At 42.3% G+C, this 20,830-nt stretch overlaps 1 protein-coding gene across 1 annotated transcript in view; it reads right to left on the bottom strand.

The window, feature by feature from the left end:
* STAG3 (STAG3 cohesin complex component) overlaps nucleotides 1-20,830 on the bottom strand; it is a 171,059-nt gene that overhangs the window by 130,435 nt on the left and 19,794 nt on the right. The window contains exons 4-9 of the mRNA XM_077470584.1: nucleotides 17,886-17,966; nucleotides 12,048-12,144; nucleotides 11,331-11,407; nucleotides 8,560-8,764; nucleotides 4,189-4,340; nucleotides 807-880 (exon numbers count right to left, since the gene is read on the bottom strand). Of these exons, the coding sequence (XP_077326710.1) occupies nucleotides 807-880; nucleotides 4,189-4,340; nucleotides 8,560-8,764; nucleotides 11,331-11,407; nucleotides 12,048-12,144; nucleotides 17,886-17,966 (686 nt within the window). The remainder of the gene's footprint in view (nucleotides 1-806; nucleotides 881-4,188; nucleotides 4,341-8,559; nucleotides 8,765-11,330; nucleotides 11,408-12,047; nucleotides 12,145-17,885; nucleotides 17,967-20,830) is intronic.

Genomic DNA, 20,830 nt, shown 5'->3' with positions numbered 1-20,830 from the left:
CTAAATTTCGTCCGACAAACGATCTGCTGATTTTCGGATCGTTAGTACGGTGCTTTCTACAGGCGATTCCAATTTTTTCGTCTGACAAAAGCTTGATATGCAGACTTTAAAGTTTTAATAGTACGTGAACTCAACGTCCAATTTTCCTTTAATTAGTACGGGTTTTATACGAAAAAAAAATAAAATAAAATAAATTGTGAGCGCAAGACTACGCATGCTCAGAAACGAAAGAACACATACAAAATTATTGAACGCATTACGTCACTTCTAAGGTTGTATTCTGACGTACGAGAATTTTCGTATTGTGAGTAACCTCTTCACTTTCGACATGAGATTGGCATGTAACAAAAAAAAAAAAAAAACGGACGAACGGTTGTCCAAAAATCTGATTGTGTGTATGAGGCTCTGGATTGACACACTATAGAGCAGGGATATGCAATTGGCGGATCTCCAGCTGTTGCAAAACTACAAGTCCCATCAGGCCTCTGCCTCCAGGTGTCATGCTTGTGGCTGTCAGAGTCTTGCTATGCCTCATGGGACTTGTAGTTTTGCAACAGCTGGAGGTCCACTAATTGCATATCCCTGCTATAGAGGGATATGCTTTGTTCAGATTTCATGTCTGAAGTTTACAACCACTTTAAAAAAAAAAAAGGTAGAACTTTTAAATGGCAGGTCAGACGCACCGGAAATGTTAGTTATTCACCCGCCAACAGTGCGTTTCAAGGATGGGGGGGGGGTCACCAAGCTAATAGAGTTTTCATCAAGAAATAAGAAGAAAAATAAATGAGATAACCAAAATGACTCACCGATAGCGATGCACAAACACGCCTTTGAATAAAGAATTCATCATATTACCGACATCCTCCAAGTTTGAACCAAGCTGGAAAAAAAAAAAAAAAAGCAAAAAACACAAATGAAATGATGCGTCACCCTTTAACACACGGTGCTGTAAATCTCGGAAGAACTGCTCGTAGCTTTCCATAAATAAATGATACCTGACCCTGACCCAGCAACGTGTCTGAAATAAGAATGGTGAGCAATGCCCACAGAAACAAAAATCACATCCAAGCCGGCATTTTAAAGGGGAACTCTGATTTCAACATAAATATTTCACATGTGGGCATCACAGCTGTCCTCTATCTTTTATAACGGATTTAATCTTCATTTAAAAATCCAAAAACTGGCTTTAGCTATAATCCCAGTTTATGGCTCTGCAACAGCCAACATCACACAACCGTTATCTGTTCTATGCCGCCATGTCGTTTTCCAAAAATACATGTTTACGTTAATCACCTTGCTACCCGCCAAGAATCAAAGCTTGTTCTGTGATGTTCATAAAAAAAAAAAAAAAAAAAAAAAAAACAGGGGGGGGGATTTGGGACTTTAACCGCTTTCAGACTGGACCATTTTGCAGGCTTAAGATCAGACCACTTTTTGCGATTCGGCACTGCGTCGATTAACTGACAATTGCGCGGTTGTGCGACGTGGCTCCCAAACAAAATTGACGTCCTTTTTTTCCCACAAATAGAGCTTTCTTTTGGTGGCATTTGATCACCCCTGCGGTTTTTATTTTTTGCGCTATAAACAAAAAAAGAGGGACAATTTTGAAAAAAAAATGCATTATTTTTTACTTTTTGCTATAATAAAATATCCCCCAAGAATACCTAAAAAAATGTTTTTTTCCCTCAGTTTAGGCCGCTACATATTCTTCTATATATTTTTGGTAAAAAAAAAAAAAAAAAAAAAAAACGCGATTATTGATTGGGTATAGCGTTTTACAAAATAGGGGATAGTTTTATGGCATTTTTATTAATTTTTTTTATTAGTAATGGCGGCGATCAGCAATTTTTATTGTGACTGTGACATTATGGCAGACACATCGGACATTTCTGACACATTTTTGGGACCATTGTCATTTATACAGCAATCAGTGCTAAAAAAAATGCACTGATTCCTGTGTAAATGACACTGGCAGTGAAGGGATTAACCAGGAGTTGGCAGTGTATGGGGTTAAGTGTGTCCTAGGGGCGTGTTGCTAACTGTGGGGGGCGTGGCTGTGTTTTACAGATCACTGATCTCTGCTCCAATCAGAGGGAGCAGAGATCATTGTCACTTGTTGCTAGGCAGAATGGGGAGATGCTGTTTACATCAGCATCTCCCCTTCTTCCTCCCCATGAGATAGATGATCACAGGTATCCTCACGGCGATCGAGTCCACGGGACCCGCGAACGGACTCATGGAGGTCCCTACCAGCACGCACACGATGGCACGGTGGCAAATTCAAAGGGACGTGCCTGTACTCCCATTTGCCTGTCCGTGCCATTTTGCCGACGTACATCGTTGTGCACCGGTCAGGAAGCAGTTAATGAATTTTAATGCAAAAAAAAAGGTAATATATAACCCAAAAATTGGGTAATGTTATAATCCTTAAAATTAGTTTGTTAGGGTCCATTATTTTGTACAATATATAACCCAATTTCTGTTAAAAAGATAAAAGGTGACGTTATGCCGAATAAATAGATACCCAACATGTCACGTTTTCAAATGCTTGTGGAACGGCAGCAAACTACGATACTTAAAAACCTCCATAGATGACACTTTAAAAATGTTTACAGGTTACCAGTTTAGGAGTTACAAAGGAGGACTTATGCCCCGTACACGCGATCGGAAATTCGGCCAGCAAAAGACCGATGAGAGCTTTTGGTCGGAAAATGCGACCGTGTGTATGCTCCATTTTGCTGGCTGAATTTCCGCCAGGAAATAATGAGAACAGGTTCTCAATTTTTCGGTCGGAAAAAGTTCAGATTGGAAATTCCGATCGTCTGTACCAATTCCCACGCGCAAAATTCCTACGCATGCTCGGAAACAATTAGACGCATGCTCGGAAGCATTGAACTTTATTTTCTCAGCTAGTCGTAGTGTTGTCACCACGTTCTTGACGGTCGAAAGTTCAAACTTTTGTGTGTATGCAAGGCAAGCTTGAGCGGATTTCCGTTGGAGAAACCATCCAAGATTTTTCCGACGTAAAATCCGCTCATGTGAATGAATGAATGAATGAAATACTTATATAGCGCACAATGCGAACTGAATCGCCTCTAGGCGCTGTGGCGAGCTTTGATCATCTGCTAAAAGAGGAAGGTCTTGAGTTTTTTCCTAAAAGCCAGGTGATTTTCTTCCAGGCATTAGTGTATGCGGCATTAGGCTGGAACTATTGCTCTCGCTATAACATTTGTGGCAATATCTCACGTGTGGTGTGGACAACATTTACATATAAGTGTGCAACCTAAGTATGTGTTCGCCTCTGGAACGGGGGTGGGGGGGGGACGCTTTTAAATCAAATAAATAATAAAAACATTTTTTTTAAATAAATAATAATTTTTGGTTTTGATCACTTTTATTGCTATCACAAGAACCTCCCATATAAAACAGAAAGCATGACAGATTCTCTTTATGGAGACATCTGGGGTCTATAAGGCCCCAGATCTCTCTACTCCACCCTTGAAAACCTGAGATTCAAAAAAACAAAAAAAAACAATGATCTCATGCTATCCAGAGAAAAAAAAGTCTCACTTTACATTTTCCCTAACTGAAGTGATGAAATGCTTGTCGCTTTCATTCACCTAGACCAGGGGTCTCTAAACTATGGCCCTCCAGTTGTTCAGGAACTACAATTCCCATCATGCCTAGTCATGTCTGTGAATGTCAGAGTTTTACAATGCCTCATGGGATGTGTAGTTCCCCAACAGTTGCAGGGCCGTAGTTTGGAGATCCCTGACCTAGACCACAGAGATGATCGGGGACATTCCAGTCTCCAAGTAACACTACTGTCAATAGCCGCAACCGCTGGATCAAATGCAACCAGTTAGCTGCTAGGATCGCTTTTATGGTGTAGGGCAGTAGTTCTTAACCCTCCCCTCAAGTACCCCCAACAGGCCATGTTTGCAGGTTTTCCTTTATCTTGCACAGGCGTTTTAAATCAGTCAATGGCTTGGTATTTTGGACAGCTATTTTAAGAGAAATTCCCAAAACATGGCCTGTTTGGGGTACTTGGACAGGGTTGAGAACCGATGGTGTAGGGCATGACCACCAGAAACAAATGACAATGACGTGTCACATGTACAGTACGTGATAGGGCATCAAGTGGTTGAGCACATTGTAAACCATTTAAACAACATTTTGCTCCATTACCTCTTGTATCTTCTCACGCAGACTCTCCAGCCTCTCTGGTGCCCTATTTTCTGGGCTTTTTGCCCTCTCCACATCCAGCTGACGCTTGCTTGTGTCAATGTAATGAGTCAATTCCTTCGCTACTTTCACCATACCGGTCATTATTTTCATGGCTACAGATTAAAAAAAATACACATTTCTCATTGAATCCCCCTTACTGCAGTAAGAATTATTAGGTTTGTTTACAAGTACATGGAAAGTGGAGATTTAGAACTTTGGTTGGTTTCAAAAATGACCCAGTGAGCCTCTTCTGAACTAATAACTCTTACATGAGTTTAGGAAATACATAGAATATGTATTATGTATGAATATACCTCTTCTATTCAAATATACTTAAATGCAGTGGCAGATGTTTGTTTTTTTGGGGGGTTTTTTTGGGTGGGGGGGGGGGGTTAAACAAACACCCCCATGCTGCCGGCCAGTGGCACCTCCCCTGTCTGCTGGCAATTACCCCATATAGGTGGCAGGCCTCGGCTCCTGTGTCCTCTTCTCCATCGAGGCGGCTTCTGCCATGTGGCTCCTCCCCTTCTCCTAGGCGTCCAATAGGATCGCCAATGGCTCCCGCTGCTCTCAATCTGTCCAATAAGGATCCGACACAGCGCCTGGAGCTGCTGTGCTCGTCCCCATTGCTGGAATGCTTGGTATGGTTGCCACCTCATCCCTTTAAAGTGGTTGTAAACCCTTACAAACCACTTTGACCTACAGGTAAGCCTAGATTAAGGCTTACCTGTAGGTCCATGAAATATTTCCTAAACCTACACGGTTTAGGAGATATTTGCAAAAAGACAGGCGCCATAGACAGAGGCGTGCAGGCGCACTGAACATGCCGCTGCCAACGGCGATATGCTATTAGTGGCGGCTCCTGTGCGCATGCGCAGGAGTGACGCCACTCACAGCGCTGGAGTAGCGATACTCGGAAGAAGATGGACGCTCCGTGCTACAGCGGTGACATCGCTGGATCCTGTGTCAGGTAAGTGACACATAATGGACTACTGTGCGATGCATAGTAGTCCATTACGTTTTACCTTTGCAGGGAGACAAAGATGAAGTAAACCCATCAGGGTTTACTTCCTCTTTAAACCCGAACACATATTAACCACTTGACCACTGGGCACTTAAACACCCTTAATAACCAGACCAATTTTCAGCTTTCGGTGCTCTCACATTTTGAATGACAATTACTCAGTCATGCAACACTGGACCTATATGAAATTTTTGTCCTTTTTTTCACACAAATACAGCTTTCTTTTGGTGGTATTTAATCACCGCTGGGTTTTTTATTTTTTGTGCTATAAAAGAAAAAATACAGAAAATTCTGTAAAAAAATGAATTTTTCTTCATTTCTGTTATAAAATTTAGCAGATTAGTAATTTTTTCTTCATAAATTTTGGCCAAAATTTATACCACTACATATCTTTGGTAAAAATAAGTACAAATTGGTGGATATTATTTGGTCTTTGTGAAAGTTAGAGAGTCCACAAGCTATGGTGCCAATATCTGAAAATTGATCACACCTGAAGTACTGACGGCCTATTTCAATTCTTGAGACCCTAACATGCCAGAAAAGTACAAATACCCCCCAAATGACCCCTTTTTGGAAAGAAGACATTCCAAGGTATTTAGTAAGAGGCATTATGAGTTTTTTAAAGTTGTCATTTTTTCCCACAATTCTTTGCAAAATCAAGATTTTTTTTTTTTTTTTCACAAAATTGTCATATTATCAGTTTATTTCTCACACAGCATATGCATACCACAAATTACACCCCAAAACACATTCTTCTATTACTCCCGAGTACGGCGATACCACATGTGTGAGACTTTTACACAGTGCGGCCACATACAGAGGCCCAACATGCAGGGAGCGCCATCAGGCGTTCTGGAGCACCCAGGACAATTCTGACATTTCTCTCCTACATGTAAAAATCATAATTTATTTTCTAGAAAATTACATAGAATCCCAAAACATTATATATGTTTTTTTAGCAAACACCCTGGAGAATATAATGGTGGTCGTTGCAACTTTTTATCGCGCACGGTATTTGCGCAGCAATTTTTCGAATGCTTTTTTTTTGGAAAAAAAAAAGTTTTGTGCTTAAAAAAAAAAAAAAACACAGTAAAGTTAGCCCAATTTTTGCATAATGTGAAAGATGAAGTTACACCGAGTAATTCGATACCCAACATGTCACTCTTCAAAATTGCACAGGCTCGTGGAATGGCGCCAAACGTCGCTACTTAAAAATCCCCATAGGCGACGATTTAATTTTTTTTTTTACTGGTTATATGTTTTGAGTTACAGAGGAGGTCTAGGGCTAGAATTATTGCTCTCGCTCTAACGTTCGCAGCGATACCTCACATGTGTGGTTTGAACACCGATTTCATTTGTGGGCGGGACTTACGTATGCGGTCGCTTCTGCATGCGAGCACATGGGGACAGGGGCGCTTTAAAAAAAAATAAAAAATTTATTGTTCATTTTACTTTATTTATTTTAGTTTGACATTTTTTTCCCCAAAAATAAATTTTTTGATCACTTTTATTCCTATTACAAGGAATGTAAACATCCCTTGTAATAGGAATATGGCATGACAGGTCCTCTGTACAGTGAAATCTGGGGGTCAATAAGACCCCGCATCTCATCTCTAAGCTGGGAAGCCTGAAAAAAAAAAAAAAAAAAAGATTCTGGATTTGATCGTATTGGCGAGTCGGTAGAAGCACCGGAGGGCGGCGGTGTCTATGGCTGGGTATTGCAGGGTATCACCGACTATGGCTGGGTATCTCAGAGTATTGCAGTGCAGAGCATTGCAGGATATTGGAGGGTGTTGCAGAGCATTGCAGAGTGTTGCACGGTATTGACGGGTGTTGCAGAGCATTGCAGAGTGTTGCAGGGTGTTGCAGGGTATTGGTGGGTGTTGCAGAGCGTTGCAGAGTGTTGCAGGGTATTGCAGAGTATTGCAGGGTATTGCAGGGTATTGCAGGGTAATGCAGAGTATTGCAGAGTAATGCAGAGTAATGCAGAGTAATGCAGAGTAATGCAGGGTAATGCAGGGTACTGCAGAGTAATGCAGAGTAATGCAGAGTATTTGCAGGGAATCGAGGGGTTAGTTTTTGGTGAGCAGCGATGTGGGCACTGCAGATGCAGCCCACATCGCTGCTGACACCGATCTCTTCCCCCTCCGCTGTTCCGATCGGTACAGAGAGGGGGAGGGACCCCATGACGCTGGTTTGTTTACAAGTGATCACTCCGTCATTTGACGGAGCGATCACGTGGTAAACGGCCGCCATGAGCGGCCGTTTACCGTGATTCGTGATGGTCACGGATGCTCTCGAGTGCGCGCCCCAGGGGGCGCGCGAGAGTGGAATTCTGGGAGGACGTCATATGACGGCCTGCCAGAGTTAAGAAACCACCCTGTAGCCGTCATTCGGCTATAGGCCGGTTATTAAGTGGTTAATTACACAGTTTCTGTGGCTGATGAAGGTGGTAATTAAACTCACTTGGTGCCTTATCTGCATTTAATTTGTCTCAGAACCTAAATATATGAATGCTACTCCCGGATTTTGGATCTGCACAGACACCATCCACTTGTCCCCTAAATTATATCTAAGGGTGATACACCGCCTCCAGAGTACGGGCCTCCTTTCTAGGCTGGGCTAACTTAGGCTATACGTATGTAAGTGAGTCTGATTCTTAGTAAAATTATGATGGAATATTTATTGATAATGTACATATAGTGTAATATTTAGAATCTATACTTGAAGGATTTTACTTATATACCTTTGCTCTCCCATTTTTGGTCCTCCTAGGTTCTATAGTCATATTTACCTGGTTTTGAGGAAGCCATCGGCGAAACGCGTCAACTAGTATCTATGATTTTGACTACAAAAGTATATTAGAACATATGTTTTTTTAATGAATTTTATATTTGTATAGTGTGGACTTTGTATCAATAAAATTAAAAATGTATTACAAATTGTTTGTTATATCTTGTTCAGGTACCGGTATAGTCCATTCTGTCTTTCTTCCCCCCTTTTTTTGCTTTAGCCTCAGAACCTGTGTAATACAAAGGTGTTCGGGTTTAAAGGGATGAGGTGGCAATTCCAACGATCGGGTTCAGGTAAGAAAAAGGGGGGGGTTCTCCAGCACAAAAGGCTTTTCACCTTAAGGCATAGAATGCATTAAGGTCAAAAACCGTTAGGCTCTACAACCCCTTTAATGAAATAAGGACTAGATGCAAACAACAGTTGTGGCCGTTGCTATTTTTTTACTTGCCATCTTTTCTTTTTTTTATTTACTCAAGTTCAATCGTAACTCTCATGATGTGATAAAATGTCCTCACCTGCAAAGGTGCTTGTGTGACGGAACGCTCGCACCTGTGAATCGGAAAGCCCAGTAAGGAGGGAGATGAGGGTGTCCATGAGAACATCATCATACATGATATTATACTGACAGCTGATAACCAGCTTATCCAGGAACTCCCCAAAGTTGAGACAAAATTTCTTCCAAGGCTGTGTACTGAGTGACAGGGGGTAATCCGCAGAGTCCTACAGGAGGATCAAAATGACAATTAAAGATTATATTTCAAAAGTGAATGCTAGCAAGGTTAAAAAAAAAAAATGAATAAAAACTCCTAGCATAATATAATAAATAGGAATAAAAAATACTTTGTGTAGCAATGACTCTTTGGACAAAAGTGTCATTCATGTGTAAATTTAGTTTTTTGACTCAGAACGGTAATGGGGTTCTGAGGGTTAATTATGTATGTTAAAGTGGAGGGCCACCCTGAAAAAAAAAAAAATACATTAAAATTTAGAAAAAAAAGAAAATAAAAAAAAAATTTAGCATCAGAAATGCCTGTTGCTAGGCACATCGTCCTAATCTGCCTCTTCCTCCTCCGCGGAGATCTTCTGTCTTCTCTCCTCCGTGCGACGTCTTCTGGGTAATGGGTCGCGCTGTGTTCTGGGAACTGTGTCCCAGAACACAGCGCGCCCCATTCACAAAGTGCTGGGCGACTCGCGCATGCGCAGTAGGAAACGGGCAGTGAAGCCGCAAGGCTCCACTGCCTGTTTCCCTTAGCCAAAATGGCGGCGCCGGGACCCGAACGCCGAGGGAAGGGTCAGCCTCGGGCGGCCGACATCGCGGGTGCCCTGGACAGGTAAGTGTGCTTATTAAAAGTCAGCAGCTACAGTGTTTACAGCTGCTGACTTTACATTTTTTTTTTTTTTTTTTTAAACCGGCCCTCCTCTTTAACTTTGACATCAGTTTGGTTGGGCTGTGTTAGAGTTCTGCCTGGTCATGTGTACAGTGAGGTGCACATGACAGGCTCAGAACCAGGGCTGGTTGGACGTTTTGGGTATCAGCCTCCCCGAAGTCAATCAGTGGGTGCGCCGGGCCCCGCTGAGGAGTCTGGGGAGGGGTACTTAAGGTGTTGAAGTCACGTGTTACGGGTTCATCCATGAGGCCCTAGCGGTCTGTTCCTAATTCTGGACCGGGGTAGCCCCGTGAGGGGTCCCGGTCACGGGAGCGTTTGACGCAACATGCTTCTGTTGGTTACCCCCGATAGACCCGCCTGGTCTGGGGTGAGGATTCGTCTGTTGCCGAGTCTCGGAACCGGCTGGTCCGAGGCGCAGTAACTGAGGGAGGATTCAAGGCGTCCGGGTGTGCTCTCGGCTTGGAGAGGCACCGCAGCTTGTGCAAGTGACCGGGGGAGGACTCTTTGGAGGAGGGCCGACAAGCTGGCATCCTGAGAAGTGCCTGGTTACTGAGTTGGGAAGGACATTGACAAATCCAGCTTTTTCCAGTACTGTCAAGGAGACAGAGAACGTTCCAGGTACTGAGGAAAAAGGTTCCTGTTCACTTTCAGTTACAACTTGTTCAAGGTCAGAGATTTCACAAGTTTTTAATCAAAGTGCTGACCGCCATAATCTCTGGCTAGAAATGTGTTCAGGCTTGAAGTGCCCAGCTGTGAGTGGCTACTCTCTGGGTGGTACTAGAGACTTTGTTATATTTGCAGTTCAAGGTGCCGGAGTTTCTTCACCCTTGCCCTCTGTTCCCATACAAGACTGTGTTGTTGGACATTACACCTGCAAATAAAAACCTTTCAAAAGGACTTTATTGGTGTCAGCGTCCAAGGTTGTTGGGTACCAACCCTGGGAACCCCTAGACGTGGAAGAACAAGCCAAGTGGGGGTAACCCCAAGAGTTAAGGCCGCCCTGCAAAGGGTTATGGCCGCTACATTTACATTTTCCTTTTGGTTTTAAAGTGGTAGTAAATTCTGTTACACCACTTGTACTATAATAAGGTTTACTTAAAGGCACTGAAAATATCTCCTAAACCTGCACGGTTTAAGAGATATTCAGAGTGCATGCAGCCGATGACATCACTGGCGCATGCACTCTGAAGGTCCGGCTTACACAGTGACGGAACTTCAGAGCCCGTGACATCATCGCTCCCCCTGGCCCCTCATGTAGCCAGAGGGCACTGTAAAGGAAATTTGTAAGTTCTGTATATAATTGTATTCTGTTTTATATGTATTGCAGAATGCCCTCATTGTGCACACGGCACTAATAATGTTTTCATTGCATGTTTACATTTTTTAAATTTTCGAGTTCTGATTAGAATTAGTCTGCCTATGTTACGCCCCTTGTTACCATAAAAGTACAATTATTAATGTGATACCTACGTAATCATGTGTATAAAAACCTTCAATTGCGTCATAATAAAGCAGAACAGTTATTTGGAAAGATGCGGAGTGTATCTTTTGTGTCTGTTCCCTACTGCAGTAGTTATTATTAATTTGGAACCACTAATCAATATGGAGATAGGAGTTGCCCATCTATAAAATTTCCATGTCACCACGAACCCAGAAGGAAAACCGGGGGGGGGAAGAGGTCAGTCCTCTCAGCAGTGACATTGCAGTGCTGGAGGGCTTCTTTCTAAGGCAAGTTTCTCATAATGTGCTAGTATGCAATGCATACTAGCACATTATGACATTGTCTTTGAGGGAATTATTTTTTTTTTTTTTAACCATGTGCGTTTTACTCAAGCTTTAAAAAACAAAAATATACAATAGTAGGATTACAAGTCTTTCCTTCCTAGTCTAGCACAGACCTCGCCAAAGTCTTCAGTCATTTTTCGAATGACATCCGCATTCTCCATTTTATCCAACATTTCCTGGGTCACCACACCTGCCAATAAACAGACAAAAATTAACTACAGGCATTCACACAGAGAACTGTTTTTTTTTTTTTGTTTTTTTTTTTAGAAAGAAATGCAGCTATAACTGCTCCCCCCCTGCAACAGTGAATTGGTACATTCCCCCAAATTTCTGTGGGCAGCCTTCACATTCTCTGCTTTCCTACATCAAACGTAATTGGCTCCTATGTAAACTGGTTTAGTGTTTGGTTACGCTGTGGCAGGTAAAGTAGACTAGAAGTGCCATGGAGACAGTTACTCACAAACATTTCCTTAAAAAGTTTGGCAACACTTAATAGTTCCAAATCTCAAATATGATAATTGGGTGAACTGAATCTTTTAACGTAGTATGACTAGCACAGAAATTTCATGATTAGACAATCAATGAATGGGAAACTGTTTATTTACTAAAACTGGAGGGTGCAAAATCTGGTGCAGCACCGTATAAAAAACAATCGGCTTCCAGAGTTTTTAGTCAAAGCTTCATTGAACACGCTAGAAGCTGATTGGCTCCGATGCACAGCTGCACCAGAATTTACACTCTCCAATTTTAGCAAATCAACCCCACTACATGGCACGATTCTCTTCCAGCAGCCAGCTATACAACTGAAAAAATATAAAACACAACCTCACCTTTACATCCACAAGCCTGTATCAGAAAATTGATCAATTCCAGGAGAGCAGCTGCTCGGTCTTTCTTATAACTGTCCAACCAATCATCAACAAGAACCTGCACCAAGAGATCATATAAAATCCACAGTTAGACAGTTGACCTTAACAACTTGCTGACCGAGCCTTTTTTCTGACATTTGTTGATTACAAGTTAAAATCTGTATTTATTTGCTAGACAATTAATTAGAACCTCTAAAAACGTTTAGAGAATAAAACGGCGGTCGTTTTTTTTTTTTTTATATACTTTAAATATACTTTAATGAATAAAAATAAATAAAATAAAACACGGTATATGTATGTATATATATATATTATAATATATATATATATATATATATATATATATATATATATATATATATATATATATATATATATATATATATATATATATATATATATATATATATATATATATATATATATACACACACACACTCTTTTGCTTTAAAGGGGTTGTAAAGGTTCGTTTTTTATTTTCTAAATAGGTTCCTTTAAGCTAGTGCATTGTTGGTTGACTTATCTTTTCCTTCGATTTCCCTTCTAAATGTTTTTTTTCTTTGTTTTCTTTGTCTGAATTTCTCACTTCCTGTTCCTCCTCAGTAAGCTGTTCTGGCTGACTAACCACCAGCTTGGATGATGGTGTGAAGTTTACTGAGGAGAAACAGGAAGTGAGATATTCAGACAAAGAAAAAAAACATTTAGAAGGGAAATCGAAGGAAAAGGTAAGTGAACCAACAATGCACTAGCTTAAAGGAACCTATGTAGAAAATAAAAAATTAACCTTTATAACCCCTTTAAGAAAAAAAATATAATAATTAGGTTTAAAAATGGCCAGAGAACCAAGAGTGATGTAAATGTCACTCTGGTCCTCCAAGGACATAGAAATGTGCGGTGGCAATCTAGCCATTGCTTATCTCTATGGAAAAAACATGCCAACTGGCAACATTACCCCCTGAAGCACCAGGAAGCGTCGGTAAGGGGTACCTATTCCACCGCTTCTAAAAGTGACCTTGCGGAAAATTTTCTGACTACAGTTCCACTTTAACTGGTACCAGACATACAGTCACAGACATATATGCAGCATGGGCCTTCTTTGAAGGTACTACATATGTTCACGCCTGTATTTGTACTGGAAGCACGCTCCATCCCACGCTCCCAGCTGTCACCCACAGCTCCAGGTCTCATACTAACATTTGAGAGCCAGAAGGACTGGCTCCCGATTACATTGTCACTGGGATAGCCTGTAAATTGGCTATCAGAGTGATCACGCTTTGTAAAGCCCACACACACACCGGTACTCACTTTTTTTCTGAAAGGAGGGTCAAATGTCATGGTCAGGTTCAAAAGGTTACATGCAAAGTATTTTATTTTATTTTGTAATTTTATGCTTGGAAAGTTAAAAATACTTTGGGTACTGCGGTTTATTATTCAGAGTCTATTTATCACTTTTAGTGGGGTGAGTGAGAGGAATTATTTATTAAAATTTCTTGATATGGTTAGGCAAAGATAGAGATAACATATATACACATATATATCTGCCTAACCATATCAATAAATGTTAATAAATAATTCCTCTCACTCACCCCTCTAAAAGTAGAATATATATAATATATATATAATAATAATAATTTAAAAAAAAAAAATTATGTTATATATATATATATATATATATATATATATATATATATATATATATATATATATATATTCTACTTTTAGAGGGGTGAGTGAGAGCAATTATTTATAAAAATTTCTTGATATGGTTATATATATATATATATATATATATATATATATATATATATATATATATATATATATATATATATATATATATATATATAATCACATGTTTTAGGTAGGAGGAAAACAGCAAAATGTGCATTATGCCCGGACATTCCGATGACAAAGTCCTTTTTTTTTCCCAACGGATTTTGGCCCAAGCTTGCCTTGCATATACACAGTCGCACAAAGTTGTCGGAAAATCTGATCGTTCAGAACGAGGTGACGTACAACACATACGACCGGACTATAAAGAGGGCAGTGGCCAATATCTTTCGTCTCGTAATTTATTCTGAGCATGCGTGGCACTTTGTCCATCAGAATTGTGTACACACGATCGGAATTTACGCCATCGGATTTTGTGTGTCGGAAATTCCGAACGGAAAAAGTCCAATGGAGCCCACACGCGGTTGGATTTTCCGACAACGAGATCTGATCGCACATTTTTCGCTGGAAAGTCCGACCGTGTGTACAGGGCATTATTGTTTCCTGGCCTTTCTTTGGGTACAAACAACAAATAATATACACATATGTGGTATTGCCACAACACCAGGAAAAGGAGAATTTATTTTAGTGTTTTTGTTTTTTTGGGGGGGGGGTTATTTAGTGGTGGGTCATAGTAACAGCAAGAAATATACAGCTACATAAAGTTAAAAAAAAAAATTTTTTTCATTACTCTGAATCAGTTTTCCTTTGACAATAAATAATAATAATAAAAAAATTAAAAAAAAACACAGAACTGTTCAAAAGAGATGCCAGGGTGGGTGAGAAAGAGTTAAATGTACCCCATAATGTTGAAGTTTACCTTGGAGAGAAACCAAACTGCAACAGCAAGGAACATTCTCTACAGTTGTATTCAATGCTACACTTTCCATCTATACATTTTTGTGGCTTGTGGTTACCCAAATTTCCAACTGCAGCTTCACCCCCCTTTTGTTTTTCAGAAAATGTACGCAGCATGAAAGACACATGCAAACGGAAGGAAATAAATGCATACAAATATAGGACTGTGCTCACCGTAATATATTTAAACATATATATTTTTTTCATTGAATGACAGAAGTTTTCCCCTTCTGGATTGGACACCGAAATGTAGGCCCCGCCCAAAGAGAACTCCTCTACCCTTTCCACTACCAGCAAAGCTCCGTTTTTTGCTCGTGTTCTAAGGGAATGGACATCATTTATTCAGTTCTGCTAGGAAATGTCTGACCTATTTTTTTTTTTTTTTGCTAGCATTTTCTCTTAATTTTTTTTCCTTCAATCAAAATTTTTAACCTCTACAGCCTATTAACTTGACTTTTGAAGTGTCGCAAGTCAGCAACTTGGCAGTGACCTTGCAGCCTGCTCTTTAATGTAAACACAGAGTGGGAGCTCTTGTAGGGGAAAGCAAAGTCATTGGATCTGCCAAGTCACATCTGGGAGGGGGGAGCTGAGCTGTTAAAGTGGCTGTAAAGGCAGAAGGATTTTTTATCATAATGTATTAAGATTAAAAAAAAAACTTCTCTGTGTGTAGCAGCCACTCTAAGGTCTTTCACACGTGCGGATCAGTTTTCAGACATCCTCAATGCTCAGGTGGGATTGATCCGTTGATCCCCGCTGAGCCGGCGGACTGCCTGTCCATTTTTATCCAATCCACCAGACGGATGAAAAATAGGGTATCCATCCGTCTGGATTTAGCGGAGCGGATCGGATGACAGCGGACATGTCACCGCTGACATCCGTCGCTCCATAGAGATGTATGGAGCGTCCGTTCAGGATCTGAACGGTCCGCGATGTCCACTGCAACAGAGGAGGTAAGTATAACATGTTTGTTCTCTTTAAAGCGGAGGTTCACCCTAAAGTGGAGCTTCCGCTCATTGGAACCCTCCCCCCCTCCGGTGCCACAGTTGGCACCTTTCAGGGGGGAGGGGGGTGCAGGTACCTGTACAGTACAGGTATCTGCACCCACTTCCGGCGTAGATATCTGCAGAAGGTACGCCCCTTTCCGCAGAATCTACGCCCCTTTCCGAAGGTCCTGACTTTATGGATTAGCCTGGACCGATTCTGTGAGGTCAGCAGAGAGCTGATATTAACCACTTAAAGCGGAGCTCCAACCTAAAGTGGAACTTCCGCTCATTGGAAACCTTCCCCCCTCTGGCGCCACAATTGGCACCTTTCAGGGGGGAGGGCGTTGCAGATACCTGTACAATACAGGTATCTGCACCCACTTCCGGCATAGATATCCGCAGAATCTGTGGATATTTAGGCCACTTCCTGTGGGTCCCCCGCTGACAGCGGGGACCATCCTTATTGCGCAGCGCGACTCGCGCATGCGCAGAAGGGAACCGGGAAATGAAGCAGCAAGGCTCCACTTCCTGATTCCCATACCCAAGATGGTGGCGGCAGCACCCGAGAGACGATCGAGAGATCGGCTTCGGGTGCCGACATCGCGGGCGCGCTGGGTGGGTAAGTGTCATTATTTTAAAAGTCAGCAGCTGCAGTATTTGTAGCTGGTGGCTTTAAAAAAAAATAAAAATAAAAAAACGGCGGACTCCCGCTTTAAGGGCTCTTTCACACAGTAATGCCCGTTTTCATGGACTTCGATTGCTCAGCATGAATTGCTTATTTGTTCTCCGCTTCTCACTGTCTCTTCTATGGGAGATCGGATGAAAACAGATCAGTCTGTCCGTTTTCATCCGATCTCATCCACCAGATGGATGGAAAAAGGGTCTCATTAGTATTAGTATCATTTTAAAGTGGTTTTAAAGTCAGAAGATTTTTTTTTTTTTTTTATCTTAATGCATTCTATGCTTTTATGACAACGAAGCCCTCGGTGCTGCCCACTGACTCCTGGCAAATGACGACACACATCTTCCCAGGAGCAGTAGCGAGCAGTGTTAATTTTGGCAGCAAATTTAGATTTAGTTTTATTCTTAATCTTAGGACTAAAATGGCATTTTAGTTTCAGTCCCATTTTAGTCTTCTGTAATTGTTTTAGTTGTATTTTTTTTCCTTTAAATATTTTATTTTCAAAGAAAAAGAGTAACATTACAGGATGGAAACAATGTAAAGTCAAGTCGAACAAGGTGACTCCAGATAATATAATGTAGTAATAGCACGCTATAGGCTTAGTGCCCGTTCACACTACCGCGACTTGTCAGGCGACTTAGCCGTCTGACAAGTAGCGCTCCGTTCTGTACTATGGAACCGTTCTAATAGGAGCGACTCAAGTCGCTCCGACTTAGAAAAAGGTTCCTGTATTATTTTTGGGGCGACTTCAGGCGACTTGCATTGACTTCTATACAGAAGTCATTTAGCAAGTCGCCGCTGAAGTTGTGTGCAGGTCGCGTCTGTGAGTCGTGCTGCAAGTCGCGTCGCCCCTGTGTGAACTGGCACTTTACTCATGAGTTGCAGTCTTTTTAACAGTTCTTAATATTAAGAAAATCCCTCATGCCTTGAGATCCATGAATAAGGTGAGGAATATTTTTGTCTGTGGAAGGACTTCTCTAGAGTCCAGCACTTGGTGTCAGAGAGGTTTTGGCTTATGTCGGTAGTATTCTGGACTTCCAGAGATGCGCGAGTTGTCGCCTGCGTATAGGGGGGGGGGGTTCCCTAGCGTCTAAAGTAAGGAGGCAGGTATAGAGTGTGTAGCGCTACATAGGAACTGGCAGATGTTTTGGGTCTGGAAAAACCGAGTCCGTCTGGGCGGAAAGGAAGTATGGGCAAACTGAGGGGTAGGGAGGTCAAATGTAGTGGGAGTTGGGAAGAGGAGAGAGGGAGAGAGGGAGAGAGGGAGAGAGGGAGAGAGGGAGAGAGGGAGAGAGGGAGAGAGGGAGAGAGGGAGAGAGGGAGAGAGGGAGAGAGGGAGAGAGGGAGAGAGGGAGAGAGGGAGAGAGGGAGAGAGGGAGAGAGGGAGAGAGGGAGAGAGGGAGTAAATACTTAGACATCGATAGCCAGGCTACAGCATCCCTCTAAGGAGTTCAGGAGCAATGAAAACAGTTAAATGACAGCGGCGTCGACTGCAAAGGTTCTCACCTGAATGGCGCTCTTGCCTCCTTTGATGGCCTCAAACAGGTCTTTTGCAGCACTCTCATCTCTTCTGATTCTTTTAGAGGGCTTATGGGGGAAAAAAAAAAACGTAAGCGAGTTGCAATTCAAGGGATGCCAGGCAAAAGATGACAGACACACGGATGCTGTAAAGTTGCAACTAAAGCCCAGAATTATCCTCTGTCCGAATGTATCTGCTCCACGGGGCTTCCCACACATACACAGGGCAGGACAAAGCCCAGAAGCCACATTACCAAGAGGACTACGTATCTACAGCCTAACTTTGTGAGCCTTTAATAATGCTGCCCTCAAAACAGACAGACAAATTGACAACTAAAGTCTAAATTAAAGTGGATGTAAACCCAATTTTTTTTTTAATGTCATAATGTAGAGTATAAGATTTCCTATCATTAGAGCCGGGTCTTGCCACAAAGAGTTAGGCCCCCTTCACACGGACGGCTGTTCTGCCGCAGTTTAGCATTTATTTTTTTCTGTGAAATTCAAGACTCCAGGCACAGCAATCAGCTGCATTTGTACAGTGCAATTACCTGCGTTTATGTGCGTTTCTGTGCAGTTGCGTTCAGCTGCAGTTATCTAATATAGTCGTTCCCATAGCAACCTTTTTTTTTTGGTCCCTTGAATCCCTTCTCACCCTGCTATCCGCAGTTGACACAAAAGATTGCGTTTACCTGCGGTTATGTGCCTATAGCTGCGCTACATCGCACCTGGATGCATTCAATGCTCTTTTTTCTATTCGCACCGAACCGCATGTAATGAAATCGCAGCTAAACGCTGTGTGTGAATGGGGCCATAGGAAAGCATTGTGTGCTTTTAGCTGCAGTAGAAAACGAGAAAATCCGCAGCTAAAAGCACCATTCTATCCTTCCGTGCGAAAGGGGCCTAAATCCAATCCTCTTATTGTTCAGTGAGATAAATCTTGACAAACAGAGAAAAACCTTTGTCAAATCCTCCCCCTTGCTGTGATTGACAGGTGATTTACATATCTCGTGCACTAGCCTAAGAGACATGCATTATTTTTTAATTCCCTCCCACTCCTTTCTTCTGCTGCTCTGCAAGGATTGGCTGTTCCACCCCTCAGCTGAAGTCATGTGGTTACTTTCCTGTCTTTTCCCTGGATGTTAGAGATCATGGCAGAAGTTCAGTGTAAGAAATACACAGGAGAAAATGCATAATTAGAAGGGGAGTATAGAGGTGGGCGGGGAGTTTACCGACATTACGACTCCACCCACCGAGCTCCAGACAACAGACCCACCCACAGAATATGCAGTTTTTCGGGTCTCATAACAGACAGAAGGGAGACATTTGGCAGGTAAAGATACATGCAGGAGGCATGTATATCCTTATAGATAACCCCTATGGCAGTAGTTTAGAAAGGATCAGAGTGGGTTTACATCCACTTTAAATCCACAAGGGCTATTTTAACCACTAATCTTCCTTTATATTGGCTTTTAAAATTTACAAATGCAGAAATTTAGAAATTGGATGAAAGGTTTAGCACTGAGAAACACTTTTTGAAACATAAAATGTGCGTTTTATATATGTAGCGCCGGTACTCTGTAAATTTAGTATTTTCCACAAGACTATAGTTGAGTCTTGGGGCTAATTGCTCTAAATTGTGGTTTTGGCATCTGTTTGGCTGGGCTGTACTAATGTGTTGCCTGGTCATGGGTACAGTTAACACCTTTGACAGGCATTGGAACGCAGTCTGGTTGGACGCATTGGGTACCAATCTCTCTCTCTGAACCAATCAGTGGGTGCGTTGTCTCGCTGTGTATTCCGGGAGAGGGGGTACTTAAGGTGCTGAAGTCACATGGGTCTGGGTTCCGGTCCAGAAGTATGTTCTGACTCCATGATCCTGGTCCTCCTGACCAGCCCCCAGAGGCCTTCATGGCCTGGGGTGAGGACCCATCCGTTTCCGAGTCTCGGAACTGGCTAGTCCGAGGCACAGTAACTGGAAGGAGGATTCTAAAGTGGTCCGGTGCCGTCTCGGGTTTTGGAGAGGCCAAGCCACTCATCATGCAACCAGTGGAGGACTTTTCGGAGGGCCACGCACAAAGCTGGTTGCTTGGTAAGAGCCTGGATGTTGAGCTGTATGGACACTAATTGAATCCACATTTCTTACGGGATCACCGGACCGGCTGCAAGATACTGGTACCGCAAGAAAGTTCCTATTCTTATCCTTCTGTTACAACAAAGTTCCTGTGAGAGACTTTTTCTGTGTTCATCTAAAAGTTTGTAACCAAGTCTGTGGCAGAGACTTTGCCAAGTTTGATTCATGTGTCGGCTGCTAAGTCCCTAAGACCCGGACTTATGCGACGGTGGAAATAGCCAGCTGTGAGTGGCTACTCCCTGGATTATCTAGAGAGACAGACATTTATTAAGTGTCAGCAGTTTCAAAGTGCCTGAGCTTCCATACCTATACCCTCTATTCCCAACTGAGAGACTGTGTTACTGTTCAACATTTTAAGCAAATAAAAATTCCAAAAGGAATTCAAGTGTCGGTCTCTGCAATTATTGGGCCAGCAACCTCGGGAACCCCTAGACAAGGACGACGAGCTACAATGCGGAGGAGGTAAACGGTAAGCCCAAGCAAACCAGCCGCTCCTTTGGGGGTCAGTGCTACATATACAACTATATAGATTAGACCAAAATGAGGGACAAATGAGGAGGAATGAGGGACAGTCCCTTGTAATCGGGGACAGTTGGGAGCTATGGCACAAGCACTATGCTGTATATCCTCCTTTAACCACTTGCCGACCAGCCGCCGCAGTTTCACTGCGGTAGAATGGTACGGATGGGTGAAACTAAGTAATTTTATGTCGCTTCACCCTGTGACCACTAGGGGCGAGCAGCAGGCACGTGAGCGCCCCTAGTGGCCATAGGGCGAAGCAATGTAAAGTAACTGCATTTCG

The sequence above is a fragment of the Lithobates pipiens genome, unplaced genomic scaffold (assembly GCF_037356315.1).
Source record: "Lithobates pipiens isolate NorthernLeopardFrog02 unplaced genomic scaffold, aLitPip1_a1.2 Scaffold_8, whole genome shotgun sequence".
NCBI classification, from domain to species: Eukaryota; Metazoa; Chordata; class Amphibia; order Anura; family Ranidae; genus Lithobates; species Lithobates pipiens.
Note: the sequence above shows the minus strand (reverse complement) of the source record. Positions and strands in the feature narration are given on the sequence as shown.